At 37.9% G+C, this 21,235-nt stretch overlaps 1 protein-coding gene across 1 annotated transcript; it reads left to right on the top strand.

The window, feature by feature from the left end:
- Positions 1-4,400: 4,400 nt before the first annotated feature.
- On the top strand, positions 4,401-6,153 carry LOC120064902 (homeobox protein Hox-C12a-like). Its single transcript, XM_039015491.1, has 2 exons — positions 4,401-5,001; positions 5,915-6,153. Exons 1-2 carry the CDS (start codon positions 4,401-4,403, stop codon positions 6,151-6,153), a joined length of 840 nt encoding a protein of 279 aa, XP_038871419.1.
- The last annotated feature ends 15,082 nt before the right edge of the window (positions 6,154-21,235 follow it).

Below are 21,235 nucleotides of genomic sequence, written 5' to 3'. Positions count from 1 at the left end.
TAACAGTTTTTATTGTTATAACTAATTCTGGATGAGTAATTTGGTAGGTAATCGGAAGTCTTTATGACACACACAATCATACACACACATACACACACACACCACAGACAGACAGATTTATGAGATTTGCATCACAGTGCCAAAACCGCATGTGTGTCCATAATATGCGGTTGTGCCTTACCAAACAAATCACACGGACTGTTGCAAAATAGGTCATATAGCCTACAAATAGAAAACATAATTCCAAACGTATTTGAAGCCATCCCAGGTGATGTCTTTAGGCTATGTATTTGTTGTATATATTTGGGGTTTAGGGTAAACAAAATGTAGCCTACCAAATAATGTAGGCCTATCGATTGGAGTAAGGATGCTATTGACTCAGTATGAATATTTTCTTAATCAATGCCCATGAAGTATATTATGTGCCCATGAAGTATATTATGTGCCCATGAAGTATATTATGTGCCCATGAAGTATATTATGTGCCCATGTAGTAGCCTATTATGTGCCCATGTAGTAGCCTAAGTTTAATATTACGAATTGCAGATGTCTTGTAAAGTAAACCTTATAAGCCTAGTTAAATTGAGGCTTGTTTATTTTATCCAACTGGTTAAACCCTCTTCTTTTTGTTTACTTTAGCTGTCTTTATACGATAATACATTATACGGGGTAAATTGGTACTAAGGTTGTGCATTTGATTTTGACTGAAGTAAAAACACGTTCTGTTTTTATTGAGACTAATCAAATCAAACGTGGATTACATTTAAAAATAGCCTTGTAATCTGTGTCAAACTCAGATTAAAATTGTACAAAATGATATCGATGCCATGTTGATGAAGTTGCTGAAATAATGAAGAAACAATCAAGTGCTAACATGTGCTCTGATGAAGGCGCCCCGACACGCGTCAGCATGAAACATTATTGAAGGGGATTAAGTTGCAGTCCTTAGTTTCTTTTACATTCCAGTGCCCAATTGTGTTTCTTAGATTGCCAATTTAATATTGCTATTGGTGTTGCCTGTACGAAACCTATAGGCTGTAGACTGAATAATTATATAATTTCATTCTCAAACATTTCTAAAACGTTCATATATTAGGCTATATATTAGGCTACTCAACGATTAGATAACTCAAGTGCTATACTTTTTATATGCTACCATCTAAGAATGAGCTATAGTGGCCTAATGTAAACACGTCTGACAAATATTTGGCTTCAGGATGATTTTTGGGGGGACAAAAGAGTCTCATGAGTTTCAAAACGGTGCTGTAACTTTGACAACATGTTGTAACGAACTCAAAGGAAGGAAACGCTCTTTGTTGACGCTATTGTCCCTGTCTGGACATGGCGAGAGATTCCAAGACAGTTGTGTCAATGAGCCAGCAGACATCAATGCACTAGACAGTGACCTTGAACTGCCGAAGCGCCAATTGGTAGGCCCATTGCGTTCTAAGGTTAAAAAAAAACGTAAAGAATGAACTTGAGTCAGAGAAACGCGGAAGTTTCCCCACCCTTTTACAACTAAACTGTATGTTAAAATATGATTCCTGTGTCTTGTGTTCAATATAAATATAAGTGATCTTGCTGTTTTTTCTTCTTCCTTTCGAGGCGTCAGGTTTTGTAGTTATTCTTTTTTTTCAATGGTTGTCATTATGCGGCCTTATCTTCTTTTTCACCAAGGTAACTTCCGTGTTTGCCAAACTGACTGTTCTTTAACCTCATAACTTGTGATAAGCACTGTGTGCGCTGATAAATGGATAGGCTACATTAGCACAAACATCAAATATGTATTGGCCTGTGTGTTAGTGATCGTAGAGATCATAAACTGTTGTTATGAGATTCCCCTTGCTACTTTGGTCATTACCATCCTAGCACCCTAACCTTTGCAATGACTGAAGCGGTGAATGACTGGAGGTCGATGACTAATGGTGTCTTTTTCTGATAATAATTATAATATGCCTACAACATTTTGTGAGCTTTTGCAGCATATAGGCCTACTCCGCGTAAGTAATTGCGGCAGGTAGCCTTGTGGTTAGAGCTTTGGGCCAGTAACCGTAAAGTTGCTGGATCGAATCTCCGAGCTGACAAGGTGAACATCTGTCGTTCTACCCCTGAACAAGGCAGTTAACCCACTGTTCCCCGGTAGGCCGTCATTGTAAATAAGAATTTGTTCTTAACTGACTTGCTTAGTTAAAAAAAAGATGTAACTTTTTTTTTAACTAATCCGAACACTATTGATTTGAAAATCCACGGCAAATGACCCATACACAAAAGTCGTTTTGAACGATCCACTAACTACATCAGTTATTTGAGGCAGAACAAAACAGGTTATAAGTACAAGACCACAAACAGTCCTTGGAAATCCATGTCATGTGTTTCATTAGTTTGTATTTGCAGTCATTTGTTTATGGAAAGGGTCCTATTTGGGTAGTCTATTACGCACGACATTTTTTTAAATACTCGGGGTTTACCCCCCCTAATCTTTACCCCCCCAAAAAACATACTAGCCTGGGAATCAGATATTGTTTCTTTTTTCTTCAATTGTCTTTTATCATTGGTAAAAAGGGGACACATTGATTGACAGCTGAAACAGGCTATGCGTGCTCTTTGAACATCTATTGCATATGCAGTTTAAGACCCGTGGCACTTTTTTAACTCACATGTCCCAAATATTAAAGATTGCACTTATTGTAGCTATATTTTTTATCTCCTTCTGACCTCAGAAGCCTTCCTTCCGTAGCTCTAATGCAAAGCTTTCGTTATCCCATTTAAATGTTCCATACAGAAAAACTATCTTTATTTTGGGACTAATGTGATATTTTCTTTCTCACAGAAGTATGCAAATGCACATGCAAATGCACTGCCGACTTCCAAAGCTGACGTTAGTTATAAATGTGGCATTGTATATTAGGCCTAGCCTCTTTCCAGCCTTCTTGGCGAATATCAATCCTTACAGATACAATAATAATTTTTTTGTCGCATAGCAGAAGCTGCTGCAGAAGCCAATGCTTCCATGAAAAGTGATATGTATGGGCAGGTTTATTACACATTGATAAAATAGCGACTCCTCTCTTTAAGATGTGGAGTATGCACACATAGGCCCACTATTGCACTGTAACAAGAATGGCAATCCATTAGCAATTTCTTAATATGCAATGTTTTGTTTACAGCTTACGTAATTGCTATCATTTGGCAAATAGGCAAATTATTAGAAAGCGGTGAAGGTTGTCAGGAATTTCGAGAATAGCAACATTAGGCCTACACGAGTAATGTTAAAATGAGAAGTGGGTAGTGGGTAGTGGGCAGGCCTATGTCTAAGCCAAAAATTAAGTCTTTGTTCAATTCCATTTCCTACATGTTGTTGTGTTTAGAGGCAATGGAACACTTTCCTAATTGCACCAGCCAGTCTCCTCATGGAAATGCGCACGGCTCAATGCATGCCTATTTTGCCATTTCTTTCGATTAAATATGATCATTACTCGGGGAGCCCTTGTTTCACAGTATCATACAGATGTTTAGTTACCTTACTCAACTTGTTTGGGACAGGGGCGCTCAATTGCAAATCAATTAATAAAAACGCTCTGTGATGAATTTCGACTGATGAAGCGCTTTTAAGCTGCTTTGACCACCTTGTTAAACCCACATCAAAAATAATAGTTTATAACAAGCTACCCAATGTATGGCTACGAACGTTTAATAGGATAGATGTTGAACTTGTTCCTTGGAAATGCTCTTAAAATAACCTTATTGCAGATCATCTTTTTTACAGAGTCAAAGGTTTCAACTTACTGACTCTGTTACTGTAAATACCAGAGAAATGAGGCTGTGAGTATCAGTCGTTCCCTAAAATAGACCCGTAAAGTGGAGCATCACAGCTTTATATGACATTCAATTCGTCTGTAATTTGCTCTAAAATAAAGAGTGAGGCATGCACACCCAACAATGGTAGATATTTGGTGGGGGGAAAACAATATAACCCTTACAGGCCTTTGTGCAGCTGCCTTGTAACCGTTAAATGACATATTAAAAAGAAAAGGCAGGCTCTGGGAAAACTTTACTAAGATCAATATGGCCTGTAGCCTAATATTAATGGATTGGGTCATCACTTGAAAATAAAAGAGTAGAGTATTTTGAAGCAATAAGGAGAAATCAAACAAGCAATAAAGAGAAAACAAACCCAGATTTTCTTTTGCATAAAATGTATTTTAAAAAGCATATAAAACCCATAGTACAGAAGTTAATGTTTTGTTTGGTCAGACATGGACATAGTGGGTGGCACCTTCTGTAACACAAGTTGGTGAGGACATGTGACCCTATTCCGACCAATCAGGCGTGCCGCTCGGTTTCACTATGTTAAATGTCAGATCGCTATAAACTAGAAGCTCTTGGTCGGGCCCGCCGAAATGGGCGAGCATAATCTTCTTAATCCCGGGTCCGGGTTTGTGGGACCTTTGGTAAACATCCACACTGGAGACACATTTTACCTCCCCAATTTCAGAGCGTCTGGGGGACAACTGGCGGGTCTACCCTCTCTCTCCTACCCAAGAAGGGACAATGTATGCTCGCTCCCTTGGACCCCTTCGGAGCCGTGCAATGGATATCCTCAACCCTACTTTAGCAGTCCCATGCCAATTAATCCCTCTTTCAACCGTGCATGTGAAATCACCAGACAAGATGAAAGCAAATGTTTTTACAGCAACGGTGGCGGCAACAGGGAACCCTGCGCTGAAAGCGCAATCCTCAAACGTGAAGAGAGGGCAAGAGGAGACTCCTCTTCCTCCATAACGACGGAGCATGGACAGCACAACGGGATGGGCAACAATGGTCCATTTTCCAAGTACGACTATGGCGCCGAGCAGTTGACCCAAGATCCGCCATCCTGTCAATCCCTAGAATCTGACTCCAGTTCATCGCTGCTCAATGAAGGGAGCAAATCTTCTGCAGGCATCGCTCAGGCGTTGACATCCCCTGGCAATCACGCACTAAGCACAGAAGCGGGTGGAGGTGAGTTATTGGACATTAACAATGGAATGTTATGTGCTTGTTTTTGTCATTGGAATCTTATTTCTTGATTTGTTGATAGTCCTATTGCTCGTCTTTATAAATTCTTAGGATGCTGAATTGACACGAGGCTTGCATGTTGGGGTGAGCGCCGCTAGGGGAAGCATTCAAGGAAGGGTACATATTTTCGTTTACACTCAGCCTTTTACACACCAGTAAACCCTTACAGCACCATAAAAATTCGATATTGTTTGTGGTAAAAATGAGAATGTCTTGTGGTAAAAATGAGAATTGACACACAATATTTTGAACAATTTCAACCTATAGGAGATCAGGATAAAGTCAGAAAAAACATAGACTCAAGGTTTTTGATAGTTTGTTGCAAATTAAATCAGACACCGAAAAAATGCATGCTGTTATTCACAAGAACTCTAGCTTGCATGCTTTTGGCAATTCGATATGCTTGCATGCTTGAGAGTGAGACTATCGTTATTGACGACCTTAACTGCCACTGTAAACCTGACACAGACTAATGTGAATTACAGCGTATCTATCCACAATCAAATTACAAGATGTCATACGTCCCACTGTCTCACCACACATTCTTTGGTGAAATTCAAAATTGTAAATGCCATTTACATAATAAACAGTAGTAGTATAATATAATTTGTTTGAGTGTCCATATTCTACTCCGAATGTTAACTCATTGTTTTAAATTAGTCTGTTTTAAGACTGGGCCAGGAACTGCTCACACTGATGACAAAAGCTTTCAAAATACGTTTGATAACCAGCTCTATAGAATCAACTGATGCAGTGCAGGACTTTTACCTTAGCTTGGCGATGTATGCCAAACTATAGGCTATAGAGCCTATACGTTCATCCATGCTCACCCATCCACTTCTTCTACCCTCTCCAGGCGCCCCGTGGTATCCAATGCACACCCGAACCCGAAAGAAACGTAAACCCTACTCCAAACTCCAGCTGGCTGAGCTGGAAGGCGATTTCATGCTCAATGAGTTCATCACCAGACAGCGGCGGAGGGAACTCTCTGACCGCCTAAACCTCAGCGACCAACAGGTTAAAATATGGTTCCAGAACCGGCGTATGAAGAAGAAGAGATTGATGCTTAGGGAGCAGGCCCTGTCCTTCTTCTAAAGGGAAGAGAGAGGGGAAAGAGAGATTGTGAAGCGGAATATAGGCAGGCAGTATTTTAAATTAAACGTACTGTATTTTGGTGTTATCAAATTCGATCGCATAGCATGCACAGTATGAAGTCTGATGTCCTTAAGAAGGAGGACGCATCTGGTTTATCACTACATACTTCGAAAAACATATTTCCAAATATATGTTTATCTGACCTTGAGTCGCATAAAACGTTACTAAAGTAGTTACAGTGCAAGGGGGTAAAGTATTCCCTAGCCTGTATTCTGTGTTCTTTGATAGGCCTATAGAAACATCTAATTAGTAAACGCTTTTTTGATACATATATATTTGACTGTGTAGTTTCCCATAACTTTACCAATACAATAACTACACACTTGTGGCTCACTCGCTATGGCGGAACGTCCTAGATCAACCAAGGTCACAATCATTGAAAAAATGTTTTGGAACTAATCAAAGTTTATCTGGGGTTTAAAAATGTATTTGATTTAAGATATGAACAAGTAGCCTATAGTTGTGAAGAATATGAAGCTAACAGAAAGCTACGGATGTCATGCTATTGGCTTCAAGTCAATTGTAAGTATCAATTAATAGCTCAGTTCAATTCACGAATGCATAGCAGCCTGTATTTAGAAACCATTTACGTCCATCACCTGAGTTTAGTGGAATTATGATTGAACTGACCACGATTCTGTTTCATAAGTTAGAGTTTATAGGGCTACTATAGCCTATACGTCTATGTAGGCGACGGTGCATTATGGGTATGGCGCATAACAGTTTACATCTAATCTACATTCCACCAGTAGTCTATTTAATAAGTCATGACATTATATTTTTCCAAAATCGACCCCAGAACCTATAACAATCATTACATTGCAGAATCCTAAAACAATTACAATGGTAATGCAAGGCTGAATTTGAGCTATGGTCTAAATAAGCATAGGCCTATTATTTGATAGCCTATTATCTTGATTGTATAGTGGACAATAAGACATTTTTGGGGCATGCAATTAAAATCCTTAGTTACGTATTTTCAATCAGTCACCGGCTCTAGGGGACGTGCATGGCCACGGTCAAGGACAACAACAATGCCCTACACCCTACTGATGTTTTTTAAATTGCGTTTCGATATTGTTTGTCAATCACAACACTTTGATTTGCCAAAATCGGTTATCTGGTATTACATTTCTCGTCCCACTTAAACACACAAACATACACACACATTTGCTGAGTTTTGCAGTCTTTAAAGGCTGGGGGGACTGCGATAAGCTATTTGAGGGTATTTTGGGACGGGTGGGCAAGTGTCCATGCTGCTATTTCTGTGCGGAATGATCCGCTGATTCTCTCGACGCTTGAGCGCAAAGTAATAGCCTATGTACGGTCATGACTATTTATCGACTGCGATCTGTTTACTGCAATAATAATTGGCGGCTTGTGTAGACTAATATCTTTTTCCGTAAACACTCGGACACATCCCTATTAGATCCCTCTTTAAAACGTGTATTTCCTGTGTAAATAACTGAGCAGTTGTCATGGAGTAGGTGAAAATGGTCTGGTTTAAGGCCGTCCCTTACTTAGCCCCACAAGGGTATGAATGAGAGCAGTGAAAATGGGTCCTAACTGCAAACGGCTCTTCTTTCGATTGGATTGATATTTAATACCAAAAAGACTAATACATGTTTTGAGAAGTACATGTAATGTAGGCTTGTATAGGATATCCACTGTAAGATGTGAATTAGGTCGAGAAATTGCGCAAAAAGGATTTATTGTCGCGCAATTTGGGCCTATCCGTTCCATCACCAAATACTGAAATTCACTTACCTTCTATGCATTGATGATTATTGCTTGTTGTCTACTACATATTTTCTATTATCCTTATAGTAATTATCATATTGAAAGCTATAATTAGGCTATATTTTAATGTTTTAAAAAGTAGTCAGTAGCTGTATTATTGTCGAAGTGACAGTGTTTGCAAAGAATTTGGAATAAGTTCTCCCCTATAGGAATTTCGTTCATGAAAATACAGTATAAATGTCCTGAATTGTTTATGCTGCTCTCTCTCTCTCTCTCTCTCTCTCTCTCTCTCTCTCTCTCTCTCTCTCTCTCTCTCTCTCTCTCTCTCTCTCATCTCAGTATTATTCAATATGTTACCCGTTTGTTGTCTCCACGTAATCAACTCACTTGCGAGTAGGCATATGCTATATTGTAAAAATTAGAATGTAGATAACTGCATTTTAGAATGTCCAATGTGATAGATTTTCGTTTTGTCTGTGTTGTTATATAACATCATATCCAGTGTATAGAATACATTGGCGATTGTGTGCCCTGCCCTATCCCAATATGAATTACATGAATGTTTCAATGTATGTGTAAGGTGTATTATGTCTATTAAAATATGTTAACTTTTATATTATTATCATATTGTTAAGGTAATTATCCAGATTTTTCTGAGTTACAGTTCATATAAGGAAATCAGTCAATTGAAATAAATGAATTGCGCCCTAATCTATTGATTTCACATGAATGGGAAACAGATATGCATCTATTGGTCACAGATACCTTTAAAAAAAATGGGCCTCGCAATGGGTCTCAGGATCTCCTCACGGTATTTCTGTTAATTCAAATTGCCATAGATAAAATGCAATTTTGCTCGTTGTCCGTAGCTTATGCCTGTCCATACCGTAATTCACAAGGTTGACGTCACCAAATACTGAAATTCACTTACCTTCTATGCATTGATGATTACTGCTTGTTGTCTGCTACATATTCTCTATTATCCTTATAGTCATTATCATATTGAAAGCTATAAGTAGGCTATATTTTAATGTTATAAAAAGTGGTAAATATGACGCCATACACGTGGTCTGCGGTTGTGAGGCCAGTTGGACATACTGCTCTAAAATGACATGGTAAAGAAATGAATGTTAAATTATCTGGCAACAGCTCTGGTGGACATTCCTGCAGTCAGCATGCCAGTTGCAGCTCCCTCAAAACTTGAGACATCTGTGGCATTGTTTTGTGTGACAGAACTGCACATTTTAGAGTGGCCTTTTATTGTCCACAGCACACGGTGCACCTGTGTAATGATTATGCTGTTTAATCAGCTTCTTGATATGCCACACCTGTCAGGTGGGTGGATTATCTTGACAAAGGATAAAATGCTCACTAACTGGGATGTAAACAAATTTGTGCACAACATTTGAGAGAAATAATATTTTGTGCTTATGGATGTCTGGGATCTTTTATTTCATTTTATGAAACACGGGACAAGCACTTTACAAGTTGCGTTTATATTTTTGTTGTGTAATTGGAGTAATGATTAACATCAATATTGCTACACGTGGAGGGATTATAGACGTTTTTGTGTGCATGTAGGCTAAACATAAAGCACTTGAAGAGTACACGCCATTCTGTGCATCCTAACAACCAACATAATATTGCAAACGCATTCACCTTACCCGAGGCGCACTAACAGAAGTAGCCTGACGCCTTTTGATTCTCAGCCACTAATATCAAGCAAATCATTTTATAAGCTATAGTGAGTGGTACGAGGGCTGATAGCAATGAATCCAGTTATGTTTCCTTTTTAAACAAGCTGGCCGTAGCAAGCTATGCTTTTACAAGGCTGCGAAGAGGATGCAATAAAATAATATATTTGCTGTGTAACACTTTTCCCGCCGCTTGCACATCCGCATAACAGTATGGTTCAATATAGGCTGATTAGCGGAAATTGCAACATGACGATATTTTTTTAGGAACGCATGTCTTTGTTTTGCTTTGCTCTTGAAATTTGTCATTTATCTTCAACCATACACTTTGCTAAATATATTTTGTTTTATGAGAGGAACTTTAAGTTGTGAAAACATTAGTTTCTCAGCGCAGGTTTAGAACCGTTGGATCGGGCCTTGTTACAGCTCCAGAGACCAAAAACATCAATAGCAACTACCACTTTGTGTTCAGAATAAAAAGCTTATTCCATCATATTCATGCTTTTACATAATTGGATTTCTCGCACTGAACTTGAGTTAACTTAAAGCTTTATTTAGAGAAATGCTTTCAGATTCCCACATTCAACACGTAGGCCTGCCTCTGATCACACATAGGCTACCTCTACTCAACTTGACATTGGGTTTAGCGAAAACATAGTATAGTGTTCATTTCAACCACGTTTAACTTTAGTAAATACAATTAATCTTAGATCAACTCATCGAGTATGCTAAAGGCCATCCATTGGCTCTCTAGCCTAAATTCCTTTTACAAATAATTTAAGCATTATCCAAATGTCTTGTCTTGACCATATATCTGCGTTAAAAAACATGTATTTAAAAGCCTTTTTGTGATTGAGCAAATTATTTGGATTTTAGCCTATCGTAATCGGTTCTTAAATCTAACCTAGATATTGTATGTCTGCGAAAAAGAAACGAGAAGTGAATTAGGCTGCACTTAAAGGTAAAATTCACTAGTTTTGGCCATGCATGTTTAGGGAGGGGGACAAGAGTCACAAATGGTAGGCATTACTCTTTGTACAGAGCTATGTGTCTGCACTGATTATACTCCTGTTCTTGCCGTCAAACAACAAGTCGTGTGGAATTTAGATTTAGTCTCAGGGTTACATTTTATCAAGTAGGCTAGTCACAATGTCTTATTCTAATTATTAATGTAGTAAAATTATATCTTCCCATATGCACGGAGACGCTGAATGCGTTTTCACCTAAACCTTTTGGTCAAATGTGTCTGTATAGACTTAACCTCCCTTTGCATCTGGTACGTCCAAGTGGAGCTGCTGAATGTATCATGTATATTGAAAATACAGATGCAAGTGTATGACATATATCATATTGGATAACCAACAGCTAGTTTTGACTTTGAGACGGTCTGCGGGCTCTTTTATGGCGGCTTGTCTGTGAAGCTCAAAGGTCAGAGCTGTCTACGTTGACGCAGACCTTGAATGTGGGACCAAGGCCTCCCTCTGCCGAGAGAGACCGGCTGGGAGATTCTGTTTGTGAGTCTCTGCGCTCCATAGCGTTGTGTCACATCCAAAAGGACCAAAATCGAAATTTGGCCTCAAGAACGTTGTGTGCATTTTAGTTTTAGAGTTGAGTGTACTGTTTTGAACTATAATAATATATATTTACAAAAGATAGGATAGAAAAGGCCAAGAGTCTCAAAAAACGTCGTGCATAATCATCCACCCAAAATGACACACACACACACACACACACACACACACACACACACACACACACACACACACACACACACACACACACACACACACACACACACACACACACACACACACACACACACACACACACACACACACAGAGAGAGAGAGAGAGAGAGAGTGAGAGAGAGAGAGAGAGAGAATAAGGGCATGTAATTTCCTTCTTAATGTTAGATATGCATACATAGGATAGCCTTCTTCCGGTATTAATTATGCTACGAATGAGAACTTAATAAATGTTTTCCATATTTTCGGATGGTTTTACCAGATTTGTATTAAATTTTATGTGACCATTTATGACATTGTATTTCCTTACTTTAGTCTATTGAGAAAATGTATATTTCAAGTAGATTTTTTCTATTTTCCATGTAAATGTCATAATTGATTGATTAGGTGAAGCGTAGACCTAACATAAATATTAAATTGATCTCGGTCCAGGGATAGACAAAGATAATATTTAGGCTAGTTACAAGAAGTGAATATCACTGTTTTACGCGTGAGGTTTGTGTGTAAAACCAAAATACATACATTTTGCCGTTTTCTGTTATGCCTTTTGAACTGTGCTGTAAGCGAAAACAATTATAGGTTTTCCAAAAAGTGTTATTGTGTTCATTCAGCATCTTGATCGAAAAACTACGGGATGTAACATTTGAACGCTTCAGTATTAGCCTATAGTCAGATCACTAGTCTTTAGATGAGTTATTACAGGCCTACATGTCTGAAATTTCAGGATGAAGAAGCAATGGCATACCTTAATGTGAAGAAAGTGTGTTTATTTTTTTTGCTGTTACGTTTCCTAACTGATAACGACTTTTTAATAGGCTACTCCCCTCAGTTTTCTTCTTTCGAGTTGATCTATTTACAACTTAATGAAATTATATAATAGCCTATGCCAAGCAGCATATGCAAATACTGTTCGACGGATTGTGTGTAGTCGTTATCCATGCTTAAGCTAATAACAATGCCTTGATAAAATCTAAAATGACATGATATACCTACATTATATACAGTAGGCTATAAGCATGAGTATTACAATGTCAATACCAATAATGTTTTCTATAATCAATAGACAGAAATGTTAGTTTATAATGAAACACAATAGTTTTATCAAACCAAGTCGAGAAAAATAGCCTGCTCTTGGATTTTTTAAGAAACACGAGGACTGATTATAGGTCCATGTGCCTTTATAATAATATATATTTATATCGACTAACCTGTGGGTCTAGATTAATCACTGGAAAATGCTTCTGGATATATTGTATTCTTAAAGAGGAAGTTTCCTTCATTCTTGCCCCTTCTTCCACCATTTGCTTTTCACTTCCAGAGCCAATTGCCAAGTTCAGACACCATTGTTTGTTTGTTTGCGCGTGCGTGTGTGCGTGCGTGCGTGTGCGCGTAAGGGGGAAATAAAGAGAGAGAAGAAAGAGAGGCCTACACAATTTAGCCTGGCGTATTCACTGTGTATTTTATTGTCATAGCACTATTTAACGAGTGGCAAACCATAGTTGTAGCCTACATAGCTAAAGTCTTGCACCCCAGATTTTTCCCACTAAATTCGGTAAATCGGTGTCAAGGTCATATTTGGAGCATGTGCTGCTTATTTACAGACACCGTATCACAATTCTCTATCAAGCAACCGATAGATCTTCAAATATGGCTTTGTGAACAATATATCAGTGATATCTGAACAACGAATCTAACATAATATTGAATTACACTTCATATCCAAACCTCAGACGAAGGTGTTGTTATCCCACCTTCTTCAGTGACAACAAATTAATTGCGGTTTTGTTTCAAAATCTATATGGGCGATGCCATTTTTTTAAGTGTTTAAACACAATTAAAACAAACAAACTAATCTAAAACTATTTTAGTTGTATCCGTTTGTATAAAATATCAAATTGTAGTTGGGCAATTTGCTCATCTCGGCAGATGTTGGTGTCTGTTATTAACACTCTTCCAATGGAAGGAATTTAAATGTTCACATCTTCCGAGATGGCCTATGCCTTCTTCTTAATTTAAAAAAAATGTGTATTTTCACAGACATAATGTAAACAACAACTGAATTGGAATAGGCATGTGAATTTATACACCCCAATATAATATGGGAGCGTGGTAAAACAAAAAGGTGGCCTATGCCAAATTAAGATTAGACCCTACATTCTTTACAAATTGTTTAAAAAAATGTATTTGCATGCTTTTTTGTCGTCCTAGTTATAGTCTTCATTCACATTTTGCTTAGATTCTGCCCCCCCAAAATCGAAATGCATCGTCCAAACAAGGCATATAAACCTACCACCTCGATTCATTTCAGTAAGACTAACCGCGCATTGGTTCGGCACCGCTTCAACAATATAAGCTACTTTTAAGATGATTATGTTTCGACATATGGCCGTGTTGATATGTTTGATATGTTTAGATTCAAAGAAGGTTTTGCGCACACCTTTTGTCTATTATTTTTTTGCGATATTGCACGCTTATATGATAGGCCTAGGTTTTACGCACACCTTTTATATTTTCTTAAATTCAAAGTAGGTCTGGTATAAAATAGCCTACGGCTATGTTGGTATGTTTGATATGTTTAGATTTAAAGTAGGTTTTATGCACGCCCTTTGTCTTGTCTTTTTGCGATACTGCTGTTTAGACATACCGCGTCTCCTCATAGAATTTCGACCTTTAGCACGCTAAGAATTTTGACTTTTATACACGCTTATCAGATAGGTTTAAGTTTTACGCACACATTTAGTCTATTCTTAGATTCAAAGTAGGCCTGTTATTAAATTACCTAATTAATCTCCATAATGTCTTGATAACTAAAACGCATCACCTGAGTGTTTTTTAGAGTCATAGTCATCACTATACTGTATTTGGAATCTTGTTGGGCTGTTAAGTATGCATGTGCTAGGCCTTGCGACATAATCCTTCGTCATATTTGCCTTTAGGCTATAGGCCTACCTACTGTATGAAGACCTATATGCTTACTGAAAAATGCCATGCGCAAAACTATTTCAGAGGTGGATATCAAAGAAACATTTGTTTCCACATGAGTGCATTATACAAATGGCAGTGTTTTGATGTTCAAGGTTTCCACACATCTGCCCCAGAGGACGGTGCGGCACATCGTCCCAGTGTTTCCTGCCGTCTATGTGGGCGGGAACCCACATACAAATTGAAGGTCAAGTTAGTAAGCTCCTTATATGGGGCTCCACTGTCCATCGCAAATGTTTTAGGAAAAGGGCAAGAAAGACCGGTTAAAAAAAGAGGGGGAAAAACTGTTATTTAAAGTCGTAGCTATATGGTGGTTGTATTTTATTTTCAAGTTCTCGTTGAGTATAAAGAAAGACTTACAACTTAGGTGGATAGAGAGAGACATGAGAGGAAAGGTTCCAGGGCTCGTTTTGAGAGAGTAAATTGTTTCTCAACAAGAATAGAAGATGTAATATATCCAAAGTGATCGGGATGCCAACTTCAAAAGCGGCAGTCTCCGCTAGATCTGAAGGCAGCAGTGTCTAGAGTTGGAAAGGAAATTAAACATCATAAAGAGAGAGGCTCAATTAGGGGCCCAATGCTTAAGCGCTACCGAATCCTGTAGGAAACAAAGACGGATATTCGGTAAGAAAATACAGATTCTATTTCCTCTCTCATAAATCTACTTTACCTTTCAGATACTTAAGAAAAAAGTTTTACCGCGTTTTTTGTCTGATCTTAGATAGTCAAATGCCAAATGTCTCAAGTCAGCGAAAGTTCATCGTGTATTTTGGACATGTCGTGATTTTTAACCCAGGCTATTACTAAGCAATGTTATCCCATTTATTAATACTATAGAATCGGGAAAAATACTACCTTTTGGTTTGCGCTAGCATAGTAGTACGCATAATCTGAGCAACGCTATTTTCCCCTTTTTAAATGAATAAATTCACACATTTATGGTTACTTAGGTTCATGTTTATTTTCACAAAGGTAGCAGGTGATTTTATACGTTTTTTCAGAACATTATCAAAGTCAATGATGTATTACAATGTAGGCTTACTTGTGGTCATCCTGAGTCGTGCATTGGTACGCACTGATATTTTCATTCTATCAGTTGATTTTAGAGTATGTCCATGCAAAATGGAGACATTGGCTGGTCCTGGGATATCGACCACATGACTTGTTATCCAAACTCCATGCAAATATATGAAGGATAATTCTCAATTCATGAGGTTTATGACGCCTCTCGTCAAATAGCCTATGGGACGAACAAATAGACACGATTTGGGTTCAATTCCATTGAAACTCGGGCAGTTCAGTAAATTAATACAAATTAAATTAGCGTTTTTGATGGAAACCATCATTCAAAATATAATAGTACGGTATGCTAAGTATGTTAGGCTAAGTATGTTGGCCATGCGGGAATCAAATATAGGCCTACACAATCCTGATCTTGCAGGCACCATGTTCAAACCAACTGGGTCATCATAACCCTAATATTGGACAATTACCAGTTGAATCAGCTAATTAACGGAATTGACTGATGAGGCCTTGGTGCAGCCATCACTTGCATGCCCATAATGCGTTTGAGAGCTCCACGGAACATGGCACATGTAGTCTGAACGATAAAGGGCCTCATTGGCTTATTATTGTTTGTCGTAGTGACAATATAGTGGTGGTATATAGTACTTTTATAGCTATTTAGGTTATAGGTTGTTGTTTTGAGGGGGTATGCTTTCCACTGGATGTCCGTTTACTATTCAATTTGATCAATATTTGTTTGTTGTTGGTTCAATGTGACATTACCATGTGACACTACTGCATGTCGGTGTGTTTTGGTTTGAACCAAGACAAGTGTGTTTTATTAGTTCGTTTTTAATAATCTAATTCGTTTTCAACGTTGATGAGACCTAATCACCTTGACGAGTTTTGTCTGAAGTATTACTGTTTTTGATCAGTTGATACTTATCATTAGGCCTACTGCACAAACGTTGCGTTTGTTCCTGCACATGGAGGTACAAACGAAATCTACACACTAGGATGAATGTTGAGTCCTTTCCAAATACGGTGACGTAGACTAGTGGTTATTTGGGCTATATTAGAATTGAAAATATTGCCACAATTCGGCGTATTCATGCTCTAACGTATGTTATTTGAATAATCGATAAGTTATATTACTAATCTATACAATGCAGATATTGCAAATATATATACAGTATACAAAAAAATAGGCTTTATGATTGGCTTTAATCGTCAACTTTTGATAGGCCTATCATGGCTAACTCGAACATTGCTTATCGCTTATGGACCCACTTTATAAGTATTTGTAATGTTTTTTTTGTGTGTTTTTTAAGAAATAAGCTGTGCCAACTCAAATGTTTTCATGAATTTGTATGTAGCTTATTTAAGACAGAGGAAACAATTAACCACAGCTTTGGTAATAGTAGGCTATATTAACTTGTTTTTGCTTTTGGGATCGTAACAAAATTAGTATTTGGTAACGACTGACTGACTATATGTCAGATGCCCATTTCCATATTTAAAAACCAGTGTAAAAGCCGCACACTAGGGAAGACAGGCAACCGACCTTAAGTTTAACTATAACGTTTTCAGTGTTTGTTGATACTAGTTTTTCCTGACAGCATCTAGACACATTGCTGTGCACAGGGTTTTCTCATTCTTTTTGCCCATTTCCTATTTGTCCTAAGAGATGATAGTCCAGTAGGCTTGTCCACGCCAGTCGTGCAGATTCAACCCACAAATGACAGACAATTCTCACAAATACATCTGTAAATTGCAGCCTATTCGTTTTTTTTCTTCGTATAATGCAAAAGTGCAGTCATTGAAATAACACTAAATTCTAAACCATACGCCTACAAATTACTCTGCCACAAGGTGGAGAAAATTGTCCACCAAAATCAAACCACATCCCTTAATTTTTATATTAGACCATATTGGAAGTGACAGATGGGCTATGAATAAACAATGAATTAAGAAAAAAAATCGTTATTATATGTTGTCGCGGTTTTGGTGTTTATTGCGCACACAAGCATAGAATAAATATATCTCATTCGAGGAGCGATATTCTTACAACGCTGACTCTCCCTGGGTTAGACCATACCTCAGCTAACCCTCCAAAATATTTTTTCATAGCACATTTTGGTTTGTTATATCCATGAGTGGGCTACCCTCTCCATAAATTATCCCACCAATAACGAGACAGAAAAATCCACACATTTAACGTTGGGTACTTTATCGTAAAGTATTTTATTTATTGTTTATCATTGTTTTAGGCTATATATTGTAGCCTATGTTTATAGCCTATCATCTATATGGCTAATTTCCATAATCAATAGGCTATCACATGATAAATCCTCTCTTCTTCAATAATGGTTCGCCAAACAAAACTTGCACAACCAAGGCCTACTGTTGTGTGCTTCGGCCTACTGCACAGTTAACTTATGGTATCTTCACGTAAGGGCCTATGTGTTAAAACCTGTTTCCCATTTTCAGTCGCTGTGGCTCGTTGCTTTTGCCAGGTCCTCAGTGTAACCATGGCCTTTTTTGTTGATGCTTGAAACTCTTCACAGCTCATACAAGCGAATTTAATAGGTTGGCTTACATCCAATTAAAATTATCTGGGCCATGAGGGGACAATAATGTTATTTCACACGCTTGCCACATTGAGCGCTTGTTTCAGCTCGAATTTATGTGGGTATAGACATTTGATGGAGCTAACTTGACCACTGTCTTGAGAGAAAATATAGCCTATCCTCTTCTCCCTTTGGTCTCTATTTTCATGATTTCTCTTTGGATTAAAAATACTCAAGGTCTATAGTCTTGTTGGTTTACTATAATGGGTGGTGAGGCCTTACGTGGATTTCGCGAACAGACACTTTGTCAAGTCTTCTCCCCAACAGTGTTATTTTCAAGCAGAGAATGGCAAATATTTACAAAAAAGCTCGTGTTCAAGTCTCATGATGCTAGAGACAATTTACGCTTTTAGGGATATTAGGATACCCTCATCGATATTATATTTGCTACACACAATATTAAACGGTTGAAGAGAGACAGACAGTTTTAGTACAAATATCTTAATTCAGGTCGAAGGAATATCTCGATTTGTTTTATATCAGTGTCCTATTACGAGCAGGCTTGAGCTAACCTAGCTTTCCAAGTGCACGCAGGCCTTCATGAAAGCAATGTAGCCACTCACATTCAGATGCTATAGGCTACATGCTAATCTTTATTGAGAAATAATCTGTAGAAAGAATTTGTATTGTGCCTAAAAGAAACAGTATAGCCAGTATGTTCAAATGAACACTGTATAGTGTACTTGGCATCCCTGCAGCATGGAAGAGAGCACTTAATGGCCATACACGGCCGACTGTCCCAGGAAGAGAATACAATTTTTATGGCAGGCTATCTGTTTATTAGTTCTACTGCTCTCCGGGTGCAGTTTATGCGTACCGAGATTCAATCTTATCTTTTGCTGAATGTGACAAGAGATATACAGATATATTTCAAAGCAAACACTATTGCTAACATTATATTATGCACACATCGCACCTCTCTTTTCTTGAATTTCAACAGCTTTAGAATGCATGCATGTAGCCTATGAAATATTTAACACAGTAAGTAAACACAATGATGTATAGTCTTCTTGTAAATGTCTGTTTCGGGTATGCTACATTTTGTGATTGTGGTCGAGATGTAAGAAATTAAAATGGCACAAATCTATGTAAACTTCGCTCCTTTCAACAAAAGCGTACTAGCCAAAGAGGTGAAGAAAAGTCCATTTACTGCAGCTCTTCCGCCTTTTATGGTGGTTGCTTTCAGGATTTTGGTGGTCAAATTCAAGTGCCGTGTCTGGACAGCTGTCGGATTTCTTTGTACTTGATTGCAGGCTTCTTGCGGCTCGACCTCAGGTCCTGAACATGTTCCTGCACCTTTATTTAACTAGGCAAGTCAACTAAGAACAAATTCTTATCTTCAATGACGGCCTAGGAACTGTGGGTTATTTGCCTTGTTCAGGGGTAGAATGACAGGTTTTTACCTTGTCAGCTCGGGGATTCGATCTTGAAACATTTCGTTTACTTGTCCAACGCTCTACCCACTAGGCTACCTGCCGCCTGCTGCATGAATCTCAAACGATGCGGTATTTATTTGTCCGCACAGCATAACGCTGAACTATCTTAAATAAATAGCAGCCGGAATGTAGCTTTAGCACTTTCTGTAAGATGTCTGGCATTATATATTGAACACTATTATATATTAACATTATTTATTGAGCGCTTTTCCTCACTTCTAGTTCAATGAAACCATTTGGTCTTTGTTAGTGATGGGAAACTTCTGTTTTCGAATATGCATAATGGCTTGTCATCCCGGGTTCTGGTTGATGCAAAAATGCATGGAAGAAAACTAATGTGCTATAGAGAGCTTGCATTCCTTTTATGCCTTCTCTCTTTTTAGCCTATTCCCAACGTGCAAAGTGCAAACGTAGGGACATCCGAACACGTGTAGGGAAATGTTATGGTAAAGCCATATTTATATTTGGATTTATCTGGAATATAAATTAAATAATAAATTCAAATGAGTGAAATGTTACAGACCGAGCAATTATCCCATAAATAGATGGCCAATATACAAATATAATGATATTAAGTGGTTTATATAATTTGTCAAACATATATAAATCTCGACGAGTAGGCATATAAGCTAAAATCTACATATGTAAAGGCGGGTTAATGTCTTAACATATTCATGCAGGGAAAAGCATGGGTGCGCCCGCGCACACACACACACACACACACACACACACACACACACACACACACACACACACACACACACACACACACACACTCACACACAGGTTATAAACTCAAGAACTATGTTTTTGCTCTCTGACTTCCTTGATTCCATCACGTCGCCAAACACTGGCCTAACAAAAAAATATATTCAGAATTTCGATGCAAATGTACATTCATGTTTCTTTCTTTGCGTGATCTTGGTTATGGGGGTAGAGCAATGACCCGCGTTTAAATTGGGTTCTTAACGAGATCTTTAAACCAGTTATTACAACAGGTTAACTTGGAATTCATAACATATAAACTAAACCATCAGACTAGATGATAATGAACATTTGATCTATCTTTTATTTGCTGAAATATCAGGTTATATGGAAATTGGGCCTTCATGCAAATTCATTCACAAAAGACGACTGTAAGAAATTCTAAGTGTTATCATCATTTATTTGTAATAATTCAAGAGTTTGTAGAATATGTTCAATATTTACTTCAAGGGTTTTTTGATAGGATAGAGGATTAATAGAGGTCTTTCATTGATAGGAAAATAAATTGGGGAAAGGGCTAATCTCAAACACTGCACGCTCACATAGTCGAAATTCACTAAGGGCTTGCAAAAGAACCATTATAGCTGACATTTGCATGGCCTCGTAATAATAATAACCATAATAATAGTAATAATAATAACATTAATAATCATTATTGTTACACTCAAAACCCCGTACCTTTTAGTTATTTACTATGCATTGCATTGCGCCTGTACTATACGGTATTCATATTTTGATTATATCGTTCAGAGACTAAAGCAAAAAATGGTAAGATACCTGATATTGATTTTTATAATACTCCTGCGGTGTTGGAAAACCAATCGTTTGAACCTTCTATATCTTACCTAAGTGAACCACTCCTACGCATGTAAGTGTTCCAAATTGATATATGACAATATCTACTTTCAATCACGTGTCTTGGGGCGACTTAGACGGATAGCACGTCATCTCGCCTTCCCAAATTTTCTCCTTCTGCAGTTCGAATCCAAAACATCTATCTATAGTGCAAGAGAACGGGGAGAAAG

This window comes from Salvelinus namaycush, chromosome 20 (assembly GCF_016432855.1).
Source record: "Salvelinus namaycush isolate Seneca chromosome 20, SaNama_1.0, whole genome shotgun sequence".
In the NCBI taxonomy this organism is placed as follows: Eukaryota; Metazoa; Chordata; class Actinopteri; order Salmoniformes; family Salmonidae; genus Salvelinus; species Salvelinus namaycush.
The sequence above is the reverse complement of the archived record's forward strand: the minus strand, read 5'-3'. Positions and strand labels throughout refer to the sequence as shown.